The sequence below is a fragment of the Pipra filicauda genome, unplaced genomic scaffold (genome assembly GCF_003945595.2).
Source record: "Pipra filicauda isolate LSUMZ 115617 unplaced genomic scaffold, ASM394559v2 scaffold208_size1342795_pilon, whole genome shotgun sequence".
NCBI lineage: Eukaryota > Metazoa > Chordata > Aves > Passeriformes > Pipridae > Pipra > Pipra filicauda.
The window spans coordinates 1303512-1322787 of NW_024104319.1; the positions used below are offsets into that span (position 1 = coordinate 1303512).

The 19276-nt window shown below is 45.0% G+C and overlaps 1 protein-coding gene across 1 annotated transcript in view; it reads right to left on the reverse strand.

The window, feature by feature from the left end:
* TRABD2A (TraB domain containing 2A) overlaps positions 1 to 19276 on the reverse strand; it is a 67710-nt gene that overhangs the window by 41202 nt on the left and 7232 nt on the right. The window contains exon 2 of the mRNA XM_027745192.2: positions 18712 to 19272. Coding sequence (XP_027600993.2) covers positions 18712 to 19272 — 561 coding nt within the window. The remainder of the gene's footprint in view (positions 1 to 18711; positions 19273 to 19276) is intronic.

Here is a 19276-nt window from a genome sequence, read left to right on the forward strand (position 1 = left end):
GTGTGTGCTTGGCAAAACCTGGACACAAAGCACACCTGGTCCTTCTGCCACTGAGCTCTCACCACACCTTGTAGCTGCCTGTGAGCCACTTGAATGGTTTCCCTGATAGCCCCAAGGTTAAGGCTCCTGTTTCCTCTCTTGAAGACACAAATGTATAACCTGTGCCTAGATGTGTCCTGCTAATGTTTTCTACTGCACATTTCCTTGTTGCAACACATATGGTTTTTCAACCTGTGATGCCTAAACCATCATCTGCCTACCATTCTTCTCAGGCTATATTCTTAAGGAAAGGATGATCAAAAAAATGGCTTGTTTTAGACAGTAAAGTACAATACTACATACTACCCTGTATTCAGACCAAAAAAAAAAAAAGGCAAAAAGGAAGAAAGCTCTGTTTTTTATAAACTGTGTTAGAAATCATGGACAAAAACATGCAAGGTGCTTCAAACCGGTATTTCCTACTATAATACTGTCAGTTGAATTGTCAAAGTCCATCTCCATTTTGAACTGACATAACACTTCAGGATTTTTGCTTTTTAGAATGTTTGTTGCCTCGTTTTCCCAATTATCTCTGAAACATTCTCCATCTTCTAAGTCTAAACAAGAAGGTTCTACACAAAGTAGCTAAAGTGATGGCAGAATACTGGATCTTTCCAAACCTGAAAAACTAATCATGGAAATTAAGCCAAAAGTTGTATTAAATGATAGGTTGCCCCACTCTCTAGTCTTTTTGGCATATTTGTATCTGCCTATTAAAAAAGTTTCAGCCGCTGCTGTAATTTGAAACTAAAATTGGTTAAAACCCAAATATTGCATGCACAAAATTAAGAGCCATCTAGTGTGGTGAAAATAAATACATGCAGAGAGAAAGTCAATGATCAAAATAATATGATAACGTTCCCAAAGATTAATTTCTATGGAAAAGCATACTTTTCTTGCTAATTTTGTTAAACTCAGCAAACCCACAAGATCTGAAATGTTTCTGTTTGTTACATGACAGAATAATTTCATCTTGGAGATTGTTTACAAAGTGCTGGTTACAGCTTTCTCTGAATCGTGACACCTGATGACAGTAAGATCATCCACATCATATGAGCTCAGTAGCAGTCTGCAAACCAGCTGAGTCACGAATTTTAGTAACTGCCAACTGCAGGCCGTTCTTTGGTTCTTCAATTTCAATTTTATTAAATTAATTAGCTCGGTCAGTTTATCTTATAAGCCTACTTAACGTACCAAGTGTCGTTATTAAATTAGCTTTTAACTTAGGTTACTGAACAGAAATCATTCGTGCATATCCACAGAGCTCAGAGGCCACTTAACTTGTTCCTGTAGCACAGACAGATTCACAACACATTTCTAACAACCATAAAAGATTGCTGAAGGTGTGACTGCAGCCAAGGGACTGCGTTAACCTCTGCCACGCATTGATCCCACCCACTAGTCTTGGGGGCAGAGGGAAAAAAAAAACAAAACACCAAAATAACAAGTCTTAGAATCATAGAATCATAGAATCAGTTGGGTTGGAAAAGACCTCCGAGATCATCGAGTCCAACCCTTGGTCCAAATCCAGTCCATTTACTAGATCATGGCACTCAGTGCCACGTCCAATCTGCGTTTAAAAATCTCCAGGCATGGTGAATCCACCACCTCTCTGGGCAGCCCATTCCAATGCCTGATTACTCTCTCTGTAAAGAATTTTCTCCTGATATCCAACTTAAATTTCCCCTGGCGGAGCTTAAGCCCGTGCCCCCTTGTCCTATTGCTGAGTGCCTGAGAGAAGAGACCAACCCCCACCTGGCTAGAACTTCCCTTCAGGTAGTTATAGACGGTGATGAGGTCACCCCTGAGCCTCCTCTTCTCCAGGCTAAACAACCCCCAGCTCCCTCAGCCTCTCCCCATAGGACTTATGCTCCAGTCCCTTCACCAGCCTTGTTGCTCTTCTCTAGACCCGCTCCAGCACCTCAATATCCTTTCTGAACTGAGGGGCCCAGAACTGAACACAATACTCAAGGTGTGGCCTCCCCAACGCAGAGTACAGGGGAAGGATCACTTCCCTGCTCCTGCTGGCCACGTTATTTTTGATACAGGACAAGATCCCATTGGCCTTCTTGGCCACCTGGGCACACTGTTGGCTCATGTTGAGCTTCCTGTCAATTAGTACCCCCAGGTCCCTTTCTGCCTGGCTGCTTTCCAGCCACTCTGTGACCAGCCTGTAGCGCTGCAGGGGGTTGTTGTGGCCAAAGTGCAGGACCCGGCACTTGGCTTTATTGAACTTCATCCCATTGGAATCAGCCCATCTCTCAAGTCTATCCAGATCCCTCTGCCGAGCCCTCCTGCCTTCCAGCAGGTCGACACTCCCTCCCAGTTTGGTGTCATCAGCAAATTTGCTGATGATGGACTCAATCCCCTCATCTAAATCATCAATAAAGATATTAAACAGGACTGGACCCAACACAGACCCCTGGGGAACACCACTGGTGACCGGCTGCCAGCTGGATGCAGCTCCATTCACCAGCACTCTCTGGGCCCGACCCTCCAGCCAGCTCCTAATCCAGGAGAGGGTACACTTGTCCAAGCCATGGGCTACCAGCTTTTCCAGGAGTATATTATGGGAGACAGTGTCAAAGGCCTTGCTGAAGTCTAGATAGACCACATCCACAGCCTTCCCCTCATCCACCAGGATGCCACTCTTATCTTCCCCAAGAATCATAAAAGTTCACATGATTACAGGAGACAAAAACAGACAGAAAAGGATTGTGTGCTGCAGCATTTACACTGTCCTCAAATTCTCCACAAAATTGCTTGCAACTCTGAAGTATATCCAGAAGTCTTCTTTCAGTGCAGATGATAATCTTCATATTACTTTCCTCAGTACTGACTTTCAGAGCAATTCACAAGCAGGCAGTCCTAGTTTTTGCCTACTGCCTTACACAACCAATGACTTGAAAGCCCAGGAGAATTCTGCATACAACAGCTGGATGTTTTAATGACTGCCAAGATACCAAGCAAACAGGTGCTCCGGGAAGTGCTGGGCTGAAGGAAAACAGAGCTATCAGAGTTGAAAAACAAGCCCAGAAATTCAGCACAACCAGCTTTCTGAAAACCACAGCAATGTTTTTCAAAACTGGTTCTCCAAACAGAATCAACCTATGACTAAGTTCTTGTATATAAAGAGTTTAAAAATTCTGTGCCTCTTTCAGCCCAATTCAAAATCACTGGAAATCAGTACTTCGAAAATTAAATTTAGCTTTTACAAACAAATATAGTGAGAGAACAATTTAAAAATTTTGGAGCTCCAAAACCTAAGGCTAGGTCTGTATAGGTCTCCCATTGTCAAAAAATTGATGTCACACTGCAATTCACAACAGAGACCTTTCCGTAACCTGGAAAATTCTAACAGAAAAAGAAACCCTTTTCCACACACTTTTAGTTGTGTCTTGGAAAGCCATAGCTGAGAAAATACGATTCCTTGGTCTGTGGCTATGAACAATCCAGTGGGGAGAAAGAATAAGCATCAGCCAACCAGGACTGTGCTGAAGAACCATTTAAGCTACAGAACTCGAGGACATGGTTTGTCTACTCCAAGTCAGGAGTCTTCCTGTTTTATTACCTGTGAGGACAATACTACATCATAACAAAAAGCATGAATTGTATACGCAAAAGGTTCAAATTTCCTTTGGCCTGAGTTCCATCATGCCCACATTTTCAAATAGCCAAAAAATTCCGTCGCCCAAGATCACTGAGGCATGTTTGCACCTGTCTTTGTCTATCCTGCTGTCTCCCCTGTAAGCATAATCCATGGAAAAGGTACTCAGCAAAGCACTTGGAAAGCAAGCCACAACCTTCACTCTGCTCTAGGCCGAAAAGCGTGCTGACGGTTTTTCTCTTCATCCCTGTTACACAGCAGCACAGCCGAGAGCAGAGCCAAACCAACATGAAGCAAAGAGTCTTCTCAGCTCCAGAAATCTGAGCTGTTACATTGCACCAGCAGCTGGAAAACTCACTTGTTCACAGCTCCTTCTTCAGCGACACTGATGATGGGGTTGTCACAACACAGGCAGAATAACTGTGAGGAGATTCAGACCTAACATCCACTAACAAACTGTCGCTGGAAAGAAATAGGGGACCTTAAACAGCTCCTTCAAAAATCCAGTACCATACAGATTTCAGTCTATCCCATACAGCCACAGTGAGCAAAGATTTTCGGATGCAGACAAGGGACGTAGGAGTCCAAATACCACTGAGACTAATAAGACTTACTCTTCTAACCCACTTAATACTTTTCCAAATCTGCTTCAGCCAATACATGTTTACTTATCTGGCAAACATCACACCCAGGAGCAAAGGGTATGTTCTGCCTTCACACTGCAAGAAGTCTGTAGGAAACAGGACATCACTCCCTGCACTAAACACAAACCCATCGACATGACCCATAGGCTTGAACTAAAAGTTTTCATGACCCAGCATAACTCATTTAACCATGAGGCAAAGCACTCAAGAGACAAGGCTGTAAAGAACATTAGGTTCAGGCCACATAGCAGCATCTGCCAATACCCCCTCTCCCCCAGTGTAAAGAAACTTACCCTCCTGCTGTTTTTTAGCATGCCCTTTGGTGACAGAAGTGTGAAATACTGTTCCAGTCTCCGAAATAATTCAATTTACACTCACTAGAGCCCTGAAAATAAAGATACCCTGAGACATCACCTATCCTCCCCTTCACAGAAGTATGTAGAGTCACTTTGGTGCAAAAGTAATTATGTTTCAGAATATAATCTTCTCAAACATGAAAATCTAATTCCTGCTAGAGGAACAGAGATCTATTAAGAGGCAAAAACCAAAACTCTCAGCTACACCTAGGTCTCTGCAATGCTGGGCTACTGTCAATCTTAATGAAATTTGTGCTAAAATTTAGACAACATAAACTAACAAAATCCACCTTCACTGAATCCTTTAACAGCAAAACATTTTTTAAAATAGGAAACATCAAAAACAAGAGCAGCATCACCTGAGGCTAAGAGACATATTAACAGAACAGTGGAGAAAATAAGCAAAACAATCCTATTCTGGTATTTCCTTTTCTCTTAGGCGGTTATTTGTCTGTTGCTTACAGAACAGATTTTGTACCCATCCACAAAAGCACATCTGTTGTAATCCTGATGCATACTTTCTACTTTTTGACAAAAAGCCATCCTTAGTTCCTGAAAGAAAACATTTTAAATCCATTTCATTTACAGAGTTTCACTGCATGTGAAAAGCCTAAACTACTTGGGAGACTAAATCCACCTTCATTAGAGCAGTCAGACTACCTCACGTCTCCTTAGCTTGCTTTGCAGTAACAATCCAGTTCTACCTCCCTAAAAGCTGCTGGAATGGCTTGTTACTAGTAAGGAAACTGGATTCTCAGCTAGGAAAGGATCAGTTTCTCAGGACTTCTAAAAAAAAAAAAAAAAAAGGAAATGAACCTGGAGTGTGACTAAAGCATGTGGCCAAGCTGTATTTCTCTAGGAAACCCAACGGCAGAAGCAGCATGCTACCATCCCCTCTGTTCCTGTGAACTCTTTTGCTGCTGCTATTTCCAAGTACTGGAGCAGTGTATTCATTGCAAGATCTCCATTACAGCTCTGTACAGCACTGCTGATCCTGATGTTACACAAGTAACAGAAGGCACAGTAGAAGAAGAAAGGCAGTGGCATTATTATAATTTTTCAGCCTGGAGACACCCGATTCTTTTTCCATCACATACCATCCCACAGCATCCTTTAAAGGCAAAGAATGTTTTTGCCAGGAAAAAATACACACACACACACAAAATAAATAAAACAAACAAACAAACAATAAAAACACACACACACAAAAAACCCCACTCAAAACAACAAACAACAAAACACAAAAACCCAACCAAATAATTAAAAAAAGCAACCAAACAACCAAATAGCAGTCATAGGAACTATCTTTTTCAATCTATCATCAAGATTACATTAACATGGGTTTTTTTCAAACTGAGAACGCCCTGACCTTTTCAGAAAACTTTTGGTAGATGAGAGTCCACCTCAATTCCTCAGAGCAAATCTAGTCAAAGCCCTCCACACAACTGGCAATGAAGAATTGCAGTGCTGCCACAAAGCTGGCCGAGCACACAGGGCATAGGTGAGATGTGGAGGGCACTACATCTCCTTGTCACCCAGAACAAAGTAGGTGGAAGTCTGAAGGAACACACCAGGATCTGCTTTCCCTTTAGCCCAGGACCTGTTTGCAGAAACTTGCTGCCAGCCACCACTTGCAAGTAAGGCTCTCCATCCCCTTCTCCTGAATACCAAAGCCTACCACTGCTCTAGACATTGCCTTGCTAGCTTTGCTTGATGTCCTTGTACACATCTTTGGGGCTCAGCCTGCTTTTGTTTTTATCTGGTGGTAAGTCTCTCTTTGAGGAGACAAACACAGAGAGAGAGAAGGGAGACGAGACCATACAACCAGGTGTTGTGACACTTGGAGCATGTGTTTGGAGCATCTGATCCCTCCTTTCCCACTTCACAGAACCCCAGTCCTACAACTACTTTGGTGCTCTATGCTCTTCCTTTTTCAGCAGAAGATCCATTTTGCATAGGTAGGCCACTTGCTAAACACACCACGCTGCAGTGCAGGGTCCTGGCCAGGCTAGATTATACGATGTGAGCAGTTAACACAGATATGTAGCATGCTGATCCTCTGAACTTATTACAGTCAGCTAATTATCCAGCAACATTTGCCACATGAAGCAAAGCACAAGTGACTGAACTCCACAATTCCCAGTGGCAGAGCCTGGTGTAAGATAACACTAGTCACCATGAAAAGACTTGGACACAAATTCTGCAAGGTTATTCATTGACTATCAGGTAAAGAGTATGAGCAGATATGCATGAAATGTAAAATTTAAGAGCACCCAGACTTCTACGGGACATGCTAATGCTTGCCACTGGCATAGCTCGGAGAAGTGGAGGGGAAAGCAGTGATGCCAGAATTGGGAGCTGGTCTGTCATGATATTTTCCCTGTACTCTCTGTCACTTACTCCATGACTGCAACACCTATCAGACTTAGTAGTCTCTGTCCTTGAGAAATTTTACTTCAGCCTTCTCCACTTCTGCACCAACCATTTCACAACCCATTTTCCCATGGGTGCTCATGACGTGGAGTTTTGAAGCCTATACCAGCAATCCCTTTGCTGTTTGACTCATGCTGGGACAGAGTTATTTCCTACCACTCCTAAATAAGATGGCATATGACTGAAAATAAGATCATCTTCCTAGTAGGAGCTAAAGCTGAGAAATGGATTGGCTTCAGTTACTGCTACCTGAGACCTAGAGACTTTACCAGATTTTCATTCCAGTGAGTCTTAGCAACAAGATAGTTCCTTAATTTTCCCCTGCCACTCTTAGTAAAAGTCATAGCAGAGATGAGAGATGACCACTTGTACTCAGATCAGTCTGAGGCAAGTACAGTTTCTGCCCTCATTGAAAGCAAATGCAGAACAGTTTTCAGAAAGGTACTTTTGCTGCAGCAATAACTCTCAGTTATGAAAAGTCCATTAATAAAATCCTCTGCTGGAACCCTCTATGGCCAATATAAAGTTCCCGTTATCCATTTTCTAATCTGCAATTACTCTCCTCTAGGGGCTGAAAGGGATGGAGGAAAATATCTTGGCCAGGGCAAATGCAACTAGAAACAGAGTAAGCAATCTACAGGATGTTTGAAAGCCTTGCATAATACTTGAAATACTTCATGTGAAGACTCATACCTTGGTGAATCTCCAGGTTTCCAGTATATGACCCACAGTTAGACCCTGAATCGCCTGTTTCTAGGGGAGCCAGGCTGGATTAAAACACAATTGGAACAGAAAACAAATCAGAGTTCAAGCAAACCAGAAGTGCCAGTGCACACATTCACACTTTAACAATGTGAAGGCAGGCATTTGCAAGCAGAGACACTGGGACTGAAGAGGATCTTGGTCAATTTGGTGTGAGATCCCAGCTTCAAAGCAGATGTCTCTCTTAATTCACCAGAACTGCACCTCTGCCTGGCATGGGTGATGGGGCAGAAAAAAGGAGGGGACATAAAAGGGCTCTGAACAGAAGCACTGCATTGTCCCCTGGAACAATGTGGCAACATGAGAATATCTGGCTCATTGAAAGTCCTTGAGAAAGGCGGGTGAGCAGAAACCAGGAACCTTAGCTGGGGAGAGAATGCTGAGAAAATGCAGCAGCAGTAGAGCAACTGTCTTGTTCCCAGCCTTGCAACAAGTTGCATTTTTTCCTCCCTCTACCAGGTAGAAGTTGACAGGTGTCTGTGCAGCTCTCACCACCGCAGACCCTAGGAAGCTCTTTAACCATCCATGGCATGGCACTGTCTGTGTACAGCACATGCCCTGGTGAACCTGCTTCACCTTCTCATGCTCTGTTCTCTGTTTTCCAGTTGGAGGAAAGAGCATTCCTTTTCACTTCACAAGGGCTGCCAGAGAGTGGAAAGCTAAGCCTTAAGCCTCTCACCTCCCTACACCTCTGGCTGTGCAACCTGCAGAGCATACAGATGTACAAATCCAGCAAGGAATGCAGTTCTGCCCAGAGGGTATTTTCTATATAGAATGTAACAAGGTGGTGGCAACTGGACTGGCAGGAGCCTGGGCTTCCCTCTTGGTCCTCTCCTGGCCAGCAGGACCATCACCTGATGCATGCACCCTGGGAGCAGGAGGAGAGCGGGGAGACCTGCTGTCCTGAGACCTGCACAGACATCACATGTGCTTGCACACGATGCTGAAGGAGGAAACCTTCAACAGACACTGACTTCCAGGAGGCCTGTGGCACTCCACCATGGAACTGAAGCACCTTGGCTCAAGCAGTGATGCTCTTGCAGAGCTGATGCCTGTCACCCAACAGTCAGGAAAGTTTGCTTAATGGTTATCATTGTTTTTAAATATGAACTCTGGTGGCAGCCAAAGTACTTGCTGGATTACAGTCAGTGCTCGGGCACTCCACCGGTTTGCATTTGACCTGTCCAAGTGTCCTGTGAATAAATGTGTCTGTGTATTTCAGGAAAAAATAAAAGGGGAAAAAAAACCCAAACCAAAGTTCTGGCTAAGTATTGACATTAAACTGCAAAAAGGAACCAGGCAGGAATGCAGTTAAAACTCAGTTCTACCTCTGCCCCTTTGTGCTTATTCCAGAAAAGGGCATGAGCCCAGTATTTGGGGGGAGTGGAAACAAGAAAAAAACCTCTGCTCATTCGGAAGGGGAACAGGACTGAATTTCCGGATTCCTGTGGAGTTTGGAGGCAGCAGAGAAAGTGACAGCAGCAGGATTGTACAGCCTCACAGCACCAGGGTGCCAGGCAAACCAGACCTGACAGAGTTTCTAGAAAACCAAGCCCTGGATGTGGGGTGAAGGGCAGAATGACAGCCTTAAGCAGAAACTGGGAGTAACTCAAATCCCATTTCTTTTACCTCTCCCCTTTTCCTGTTGCACACACCCTCTGGGGGCGGGTGCTCTGCATACAACCATGAAAGCACAAAATGACATGTCATTCAATTTCTGCATCATCAGCAACATCTTCCCTAAACCACATTGCTGTTAAGATAGGGAGAGAGGAAGGAGAAGAAAACAAGTCAAGGGAAAGGAGAACTGAACATAGTGTTTCTCTCAACACTACGTCTAAAGCTCTTGACCACAGAAGCTGGATAAGGAGTGAAGTTATAGGGACAGCAAGGAAAAGCTGATGGACCTGAAAAGGCAGGAAAACAGGAGTGTCACTTGCAAGAAGTCTTCCAGTGAGCTGAGATCCTTTGGGCTGGTTCTAGCCCATGTAATGTGCTCATTCAGTCCCCATTCAAACTCTGGGCACTGTATGTGAGTGTCTATACAAAGACTAAAAAGGGAGAGTTGAATGAGAAAAACTTGTATATTTCTAATCAAGAATCGATGCTGATTTGCAACCAGTGAGCATTTGAATGAGTAGGAAGATTTTGGGATTTAAGCCAGTGTAACCACGGCATATGACTACAGAACTAGTACCCTGAAATGTTACACTACAAAAACGTATATAACATGCTTTTAACAAGGAATTGGTGCTGTCCCTGGCTGGGACACATCTCAGGAAAGCAGTGTGCACGGAGGGGCAAAAAGTGAAGGTCAGCTCCACCCCCTGCACCAAGAAGCAGCTGTAAACTGAGTGTACAACAGCTGTGTTTTCCAGAGGTACTCTCCATGCATCCCATGCTTGTATAAAGAAATCCACCATCAGAATTTATTCCTAGGACTTTTCTTACTTCTTCTATAGCGACTGAAGCATAAGGGACTGATGCCTGTGGGAGATCCTGTGCTGATTTACGCAAGCTTTGCATCACGAAATAGCAGCTGACCTTTCAAAAAATTCATTCAGACAAGATTATTTGTAGGCACCTTTCCATTTGCCATGGTCTACCTGCTTCGCCCTTTGCCAGCTTGGTCTGCACACAGAGAGAGCTCTTCGCCAGGCTGTGATCTTCACCACCACTAGTCACAGAGGAGGAAAAGAAAAATTTTACCACAGGCTAGGACAGCTTCTCTGCAAAATTTAGAACAGATGTGATGCAACTCACTTTCTGTCTGGCTACAGAAGACTCTTCAAGGTCTGCTCAAGTGCCACAGGACTCCTTCTTCACACTCTTTCCTAAGCCAAGGCTATTCTGGCTTGGAGGATATGTTCTAGATCCACCAGCCGGGCTCTATAACACATTGGCAAACTCCCTTACTTAGTGAGATCTAGCACCCTGCAGCAGTTCTACAGACTAGGCTGAACCAACAGGCCCTCGGGAGACCTGCAGCACCCGTCTTGAAGAGCAAGAACAGAAAAGCACACAGCACATGGGATCACAACTAGGCAGATACCACTGAATCACCACCATCACTGCACTGCACTGCCCGAGAACTTGCTCTGTGCCAGCTTGCAGTCCTACACATTCCCTTCCAAATCACAGTCACCAGCACTGAACTCAGCAGTCTGCAGGGTGGTTCTTTCCATAAAGGTATTTCAGGTAGAAGGATACATAGAAGCATCAGTTATGAATGAGCACATATGTCTTAAAGACAGTGGTATGTGGGAACACCTCTGTTTCTCCTCTATGGTAGTCACATAGTCTCTAATTTGTCTAAATTTTAGATGTCTGCTTAGCTACTGCCTGTGCACAATCACACTTGGTAACTGGAAGATGAAACCACACCTTTTCTCAAGGACATCCCCCTGTAAACCCATGATCTTAAAATGAAGTAGTAGACTCTTAATCTTTTGTAACTAAAATAGAGTTAACCTGTAACCTTTTGAAAATAAAGCATATATCAGGAATTATTTTTGGGACCAGCAATACTCACAGGATGTACCTAATTTTTTACCAACTGGGATGAGGTCTGAAATTTTGTTACTCCAGGACAGCAGTGATACTTTCCAGTCAGAATGTTATTCACCTATGTATTTTAGGTGTATAGGCTTCTTCTAGTGCTGAAAAAACGTACCTGAGATACTTAAATGAAAGTATAATCTTTCTCTTGTTCTCCTCTGGCAGAGTTTAAGGGAGATGCTCACTGAAGCACTGTGCAGTACTGGTAACAAGTGCTTCCACCCCCTGTACCATTGTCAATCAGCTAAACCAAGAGTTTTCCATGTCTTCTTTTGGTTTACCAACAGCTTCAAAGCCAAGAAAAATATATGTGGTGTCACCCTCTCATCTTTCTCCATTTTCCCCTTTCTGGAAAACATGGCTGTAGCCACTTTATTGTTAAACATTCCAAAAATGCAGCTCATCCCATGGGACTCCAGTTGTGACAATAGCTCATTTATCTTTATAAACAGGCCTCATAAATTCACACAGGGATGAAACTTGTGATCAAATTACCCTAGCCTAACAAGTACACTGGCTGAGCAGCGGAGACTGTTCAGGAGGTCAGACCTAGGCTGTATGCTATGATCTGTTTCAGCAGAAATGCCTCCACTGGAAGCTCTCAGCTACTCCTGACATGCCTGCATTTGCAGGGTCAAGCCTCTTTGCAGGCTTCTGTGAAACCGGAATTGCAGTGTCCAACACAAGACATAAAGAAAGGTACATTACACCTGCCTACCAGGTTCCCAGTGTGGTCTCCAGGAGAGTACAGATATAACTCACCTCAAGGTGTCTGCAACTGCTTGATTACAGAAATTTCAGCCCAGGTAAAGAAAGTTGATAGCAGAGGTTCTTTGGTGGAATACAAACCCTCACAAAATCAAACAGCTGAAAGCTAAAGCTGGGTTGTATTTTCTGTCTGAATTTGCCTGGATTTGTTGATGAAAACTAAAAATTAGTCTTGAGAACCACTGCCATGGGACAGAAGCGCTGTCAACTGGATTGCAGGAGCCAACATACATCCCTTACGATCCAGTCTAGGCCAAAAAGGAATCATCTGACCAGTACTGGACAGGAGGGTGACAGGAGTACAGTCCAGTTCTTAAGTCAGAAAGGAAATAGTCTTCAGCTCTGCAAGCATGTGCTTTTAGGGTGTCCAGAATGGTTTCAGCCTCATTGTCTAAGGAAAAGGTGGCAGCTATGGAACACTTCAGGTTCTGTAACAGGCAACAAGTAGCGAGCCCTTGGGAGCAGCCTCAGACAAAGCCACAGTATCAGAGTACCACAGTTCTGTGTCAAGACCTGAGAACATGAAGATCAAGGCTTAGCACCGAGGTACCCAACTGCATGACCAGGTAGATATGCCAAGCCCATATCCCCTTCCTGGTCCACACTCCTTACTGTTGGTTGAACTGCTCCAAAAAGCACCCAGCCCAAACTTCTACCTTGAGTGGCTGCCGATGCCCAGGACCCTTCAGCCTGGGGACAGGGCTACGCTCCTCTGCAGCAACAGTGCTCTCACCCAAAGCTAGAGGATCTCAAGCGTCACAGTGCACCTGCCAACCAGCCCACCAGTCTAGTGCTGACTTGACAGGATGATAATCCAGTCACAAGTGCCCTCAAAGCTCTACATACAACTCATGGCCCAGTCCCTGCTAGCTGAGTAAAAAGGAAAGTGCACTGGCATGCTCACATAACACTGGGAGCCAGCCACAGGCAAGGAGCTACCCATGGGAGCAGCAAGGAGAGACAAAGCCATGTTTGCCACCTGACATCTGTTTCTGCTGTGTAATATGCTGAGCAAAGAGCATTTTAATGGGAAAATTTGGCCAGCTGACAGACATATAGCAAGAAAATGCAAGGAGCTTATAATGGTACATGTGACCAGTGCAAATCCTTGTCACAGTTCATAGTGTGAGATTTCAAAGCCCTATCACACAGTCCAGGCTGTTTGAAACGAACTCTCCACCCTTCTGAATGCAGAGACAGCAGATTAGCAAGTGAATTCCCCTTTTACTCTCACTGAGGGAAAAACCCTGAAATCCCCAGGTAGTTAAAAAGATCTTAATTAAACTCTAATTATGACAATAGAAATGCGAAGCCTTAGTTATTTTGGTTCCCACCAGCCAGTCCATTCCCCATCCCTGATGTCTAGACGTGGAGGCTGCAGGTGTGTCTGCACAAAAACTGAGAACAAAAACAAGTCTAGGTCACAGACTCCAGCAGCCAAAGATGCAAATAGGATCAATTCAGTTGTTCCAGCTCCAGCTCATGTGCAGAAAACCCTGATGTTCCCATCACCTGAGGAGGGAGGGCTGTTCCTGACAAATACAGCTTGAAGTTACACCCTCAGGGCAGAAGATGCAATCGGGTTACCACAAACAGGGTCCCGTCCAACTTGTTTAGCAATTAAATGCTCTGCTCCTCTGTCAGCTCTTTCATCAAGCAACTGCTCTTCATTTTGCTCCCAACTGAGATCTTAACTACTCCTTGCAGATCTTGCACCATGTGCCTCTCCTTGCTTTTTCTTTTTCTGAGGTTTTCCATTACTGTCATTGTCAAAAACGAACCTGAACCAAAGTTTTATGAATGGAAACACTGCCAGATCTGGCCTCATGATCCCAGAAATTACAAACAAACAGTATAGCTGACCAATTACATGTAGCAAAAAACCCTCTTTATTTGAAATGAGAAATCTAGCACAATTCTCTCCCATTTTATACTGGTATCTTTTGCATCTAATTTCAAGCCATCACCTCTAACTTCCCTAAAAGGGGGGGGGAGAGAAGAGGGGACCAAATCAACCAACAAACCATGTAACACATGTAACAAGGCAGTGGTGTCTTCGCTTCCTACCTTCCCCACAGATGTAGACTGTTACTAAATAATAATTTTATATGAGGGGCTATCAAGGGCAGCCCTTTCATCCAAGTGAGTTTGTAGATTAAGTAGGAAAAATGATGTTGCTGTTATGTCAGAAGGGCTGTATTTGCTAAGCAGGAGTCTTACAGCTCTCACGTTAGCAGTCCAGAAATTGGAAGAGCTGGGAACCCTCTAGAGAAAAGCAAGAATCTCTCAGTGCTTTATTGTTGTAAAGGTTGCTCTTCGACTAGAAACATGAACAAATATTATCCTAGTTAATGCAAAATGATCAATGTAGGAAACTTTGCTTCATTGTCTATCTGCAACTAACTGTATGAGGAACCGGCTGTAACATGAAAATGGCAAGACTTTCAAGTGCTCAGTCCCAGATCTGGAGCCAGGATTTCAAGAGCAGTCAGCCCTTAGTGGCTGCCTGCTTCCTACTGCCACCCAAGCAGTTTTGAAGACTACCTTTGAAGATGTAGTCATGCATTCGGATGCTCAGATAGGAAGAGTGCTGTGATAAGGTTTGGCCACAGGTAAGTCATGTGGGGAGATAATTCTCAAATCAAGAACAGACAACGGGTAGAATCTTCCACAAAGTGTCCCTGTAGTGGAGAAGCCAAACCAGAGAGGGTCTTGGCTAGGAAGTGGTGGACAGTGTTTACACACTTAACCGTAGGTCCACACAAAGGGTAGACATAAGTCCAAACTTTTTGTGTTCAAGTTTAAACCAATTTGTGAGAAATACAGCCTGGACATCACCTCAGTACACCAAAGCAAGTGCATGCCACAGTACAGGCCAAAGTCTGCTCATTTTCTGAGCCAACATCAAACTAATATTCATGACACTACAGCTGAAGCCAACAGCAAAGCTGCACAGGTTTTAGACTGGAGCAGTAATGCTTCCAATACAACAAACATGTAAGCATGTGCATAACTTGAAAGGAACAGCTGGGAGGTCTGAGGGACTGACTTCAGTCCTGAAAGTCAGTGGTGGCAGATTCTATACAGCTACAAAATCTTCTATCTTCTAGAAGCCCAGATACTGCTAGAAATGAGACCTGAATCCTTACAGGGTATTACAACAAGAGGCACTACCCCTGAGAGGAGATGGGTGGAAGAACAAGTCTTTAAGAAAAACTGGGATAGAAAGAGCATGAAAGGAAAAATAAACACCATGGCCCTGACATGGAGATAGACTAATCTTTCCATACTCCCTAAAGTTGCATAGAATTTAGAACAAGATTGACAAGGCAGTAAAGTATTTCAAAAATAGTGTACCCATCATTGTGCACTGTACAGAAATGATACTTTTATGACTTAGCAATGTGGGCAGCCAGCCTGAGTGAGCAAGAACAGAGACATCTGGCTGGCAAAATAAGAGAGTCATTAAAAAAAGATAAAGAGAAAACTAGTACAAAAAAAGCCCCATGACAGACAGTGTTGGCTGTTGGGAGTATTTTCTTTATTTTTTACTGTTCTCACTTCACAAGGAGAAGAACGAAGCTGATAGCTTGGGTTTGTCTGGACTTTGCAGTTGCTGAGCATTGTGAAACCCAGGGAGACAACAATAAACTGTTCCAGACCTTTGCCTGCAATAACATACATCAACAAGGCCTTGCTCAAATCATGGATCAAAACAGGAATGTAGCTAATAACAACATATTGCTTGGAAGTGGCTTGGGAGTCCTCCTCACCAGGTAGTACAATCAGGTTGAATGTGAAGGAAAGAGCAGATCCTATACAGAAACAAACTGAAACCACTAAACTTGCTCCTCTGCCAACTAAATAATTCCTCTCTGCTGTAGGATAAAAAGCATCCCTCTAAATGGCATCCAGAGGGACCTGGACAAGCTTGAGAAGTGGGCCCACGGGAAACTCTCAAAGTTGTAAAAGACCAACACAAGGTGCTGCAGCTGGACTGGGGCATCCCCTGGTATCAGCACAGGCTGGGGATGAACAGACCGAGAGCAGCCCTGCTGACAAGGACCTGGGGGTGCTGGTGGGTGAGAGGCTGGACATGACCCAGCAATGTGCACTCACAGCCCAGAAAGCCAATTGTGTCCTGGGCTGCATACAAAGCTACATGGCAAGCAGATTCAGGGAGGGGATTCTGTCCTTCCACTCTGCTCTGGTGAGACCCCACCTGGAGCACTGCATCCAGTTCTGGGGTCCTCAGCACAGCAAAGACATGGACCTGCTGGAGTAAGTCCAGAGGGATGGATTGGATGGATGGAGCACCTCTGAGGAAAAGCTAAGAATTGGGATTGTTCAGCCTAGAGAAGGGAAGGCTTCAGGGTGACCTGTAAACAAACACACCTTCCAGTATCTGAAGGGAAATGACAAAAATGATGGAGAGAGACTTTTTACAAGGGAATGGCTTTAAACTGAGGGTTGGTTTGGGTTAGATATCAGCAAGAAACTCTTTATTGTGATAGTGGTAAGGCACTGGCACAGGCTGCCCTGGGAAACTGCCTGAACAAACTGAGAAAAAAGCTCCAAAATCAAAGATTTACAGAATTGCCAGCCATGACAGTTCACAAGTAATTTTCTGAAATAGCCAAGAAATTGGCTTAGAAATAAAATCATCTGTTTCTGGTTCTTCTTTTCCTTAAGCTGCCCATTTTGGAAATCTGGTAGTGGGCAAAAGTGAAGGTGTGAATTTGCAGTGTAGTAGCTGCTCCAGACCTGCTCTCTCGAGGGACTCCCCTGGAAGTGAGCAGTCACGGAAAGAGCCACAGCCTGCAGGATGCACATGTACACCTCCACTCACTGTGGGGCAACCATGGGCTGTGATTGTCCCAATTAGAGGCAAGTTTCTCCTGCAGTTCTGGTCACTCTGGCCCCCTCAGCAGGTTGGGCAATTCTGGATGTTGCAGCTTTGTGTCCCTAGCCAATGCAGCCTGATGTTTATTCCATCTGCAAAACAGCACAGCAACAGCTGCTCTTTGAAGAAAGCTGTGTGAAGGCTTAAAGAGTCAACATTTGCAATGAGCTTAACTGGGGCATAATTTGCAAGCAATATTTCTCAGTCTCCCTACTGTTCTCTTACAAGGCAGTGGTGAGGAATTCACATGGCCTACTGTCTCTCTCTCCACCTCTCTCATGCTAAACCAAAGGGGCTGTGGCAGCAACAGAAAAACATGGACAATAACGTTAATAAAGCCTCAACCAGGAAAGAGGTGGAAGAAATGGGACTTCTCAGCTTATTCCTGTGTTAGCTGTGAACAAAGAGACAGCATAAGGATTCAAAGCACAATGTTAAGCAAGATTGAAGATGCAAATGAGGCTGCCCAGCTCCTAACAAGTGAAGTGATGTCCTGCCTGCAGTTAAGGACTGCACAAGTGATGCAGCCTGTGCTGCTGTGCTATTCCCTGCACAGTGGTTCCCCACCAATGTTGGCTGGGGTAGCAACACTGCAGACATTTGCCCCAAAATGCTGTCCCTGCCCTTGCTGGGCTGCACCTCCCCTTCTGCTCCTTCCCTTCCAGCACAGAAAATTCTGCATCAGTGACAGGACAGGATGCAAGGGAAAGGGTTGGGCATCAGTCGAAACTTCCCAGCTCCATGACCTAAGATCCTCCCACCTTGTGCTATCAGGGCATGCTGCAAAATGCAGGTCTCACCTATCCCTAAGTAAATGCCACTTCATCTCCCCAAACTAGCACCTCCCTGTAGCAAAGTCATCCAACAGAGAGCAACCTTATGCCTCCATGTGATTAGCACAGGGCAGAGACAGTGACAGATACTGTTCCCTGGAGTATTTAGTTCTGAGAGGAACACCCCAACACATGGACAACACAAAGGTCACTCTACTTGCCTGGTGTGATACTGCATGAACAACAGTGCTGAACTCCATCTGGTTTGCAAACGCAAAGGCGCTAGGACCAGCACTCGCACTAGCCTGTGAAGCTCCCTGCAGAAAACTGTGCTGTGCTGCCCTTCATCTGGTATCAAAGGAAGGGAAAAAAATCCAAAACAAAAAAACCCACCACTTTTCCCAACGTAGAGGGCCCTATAACTGCGGGCATTTAAATACCCACTGTGATACTTTTACGATCAGCACTTACTTAGCACTACTCACTGCACCCCTGCTTTCCCCAAGAGACCACACCTTTCTTTTTAACTTGCTATTACAAAAACTGAGCCCCAGCCTGTCCTGGGCTCCTGCGGGACAGCCCAGTCAGGGGCAGAGAGCATACATCCAAAGGTCCAGTGTCTCTGAGGGTGGAGGCTGCCCAAGGAAGAAAACAGGGGTCTCCCCAGGAAGGCCCAAATGAATTTACTATCTGGACTGAACTCCTATGCTAGTAAACTCCCCTGAGGACTTAAGCAAAGACACAGGTGGCAGGGAGCAAGCAAATCACTGGGTAGAAAGCACTTACCCCACACCCCAGCCCGTGCTCTTGCTGCTGTGATATCCACCTGAGCAGCCAGCCTGGCACCCTGCACACCACTCTGCCTCACCTGGGAGAAGTTCAGCCCATTGAGCAGGTGGCACTGCTCTTCTACTTTCTCCACAGCACCCGTTTGCTTCCGCAGCCGCTCCGCTTCCTGGGCCAGGTACAGATCCAGGACGGGCACACCCCGTGACTTGATGTCTGCTTCTGTCAGAGAGTTCACCATCAGCATCGCCCACACTGGCCTCTTCCTCTCCCAGTTGCCAGCAATGGCATTGAAGAGATAGTCTGCATACAGCCCTTTGCCCCGCTGGTCTGGGGTAATCCAGGATGGCATCATGAGCTTGACATACTCCAGGTGCTGCTTGAGTCGGTGGTAGATGTCACGGGGCAGCACATCCTGGAGGTTCTCCCCCTGTGGCAGGAGCTGGCAGCTGGTGAGAGCTGAGATGGTGTAGGGGTCAGTGAGGTCCAGCTCAAAGTACACGATGTGGCTCTGCTGGAAGGCTTTTTTGGAGTTCTCTGGGACAAAATCCCAGACACGCGTGTACGGGACATGGATGGTGCCAAAGAAATAGGACGGGGGATCTTTCTTGATGGTCCACAGGAAGGAGTTCAGCTCATTTTGCTGT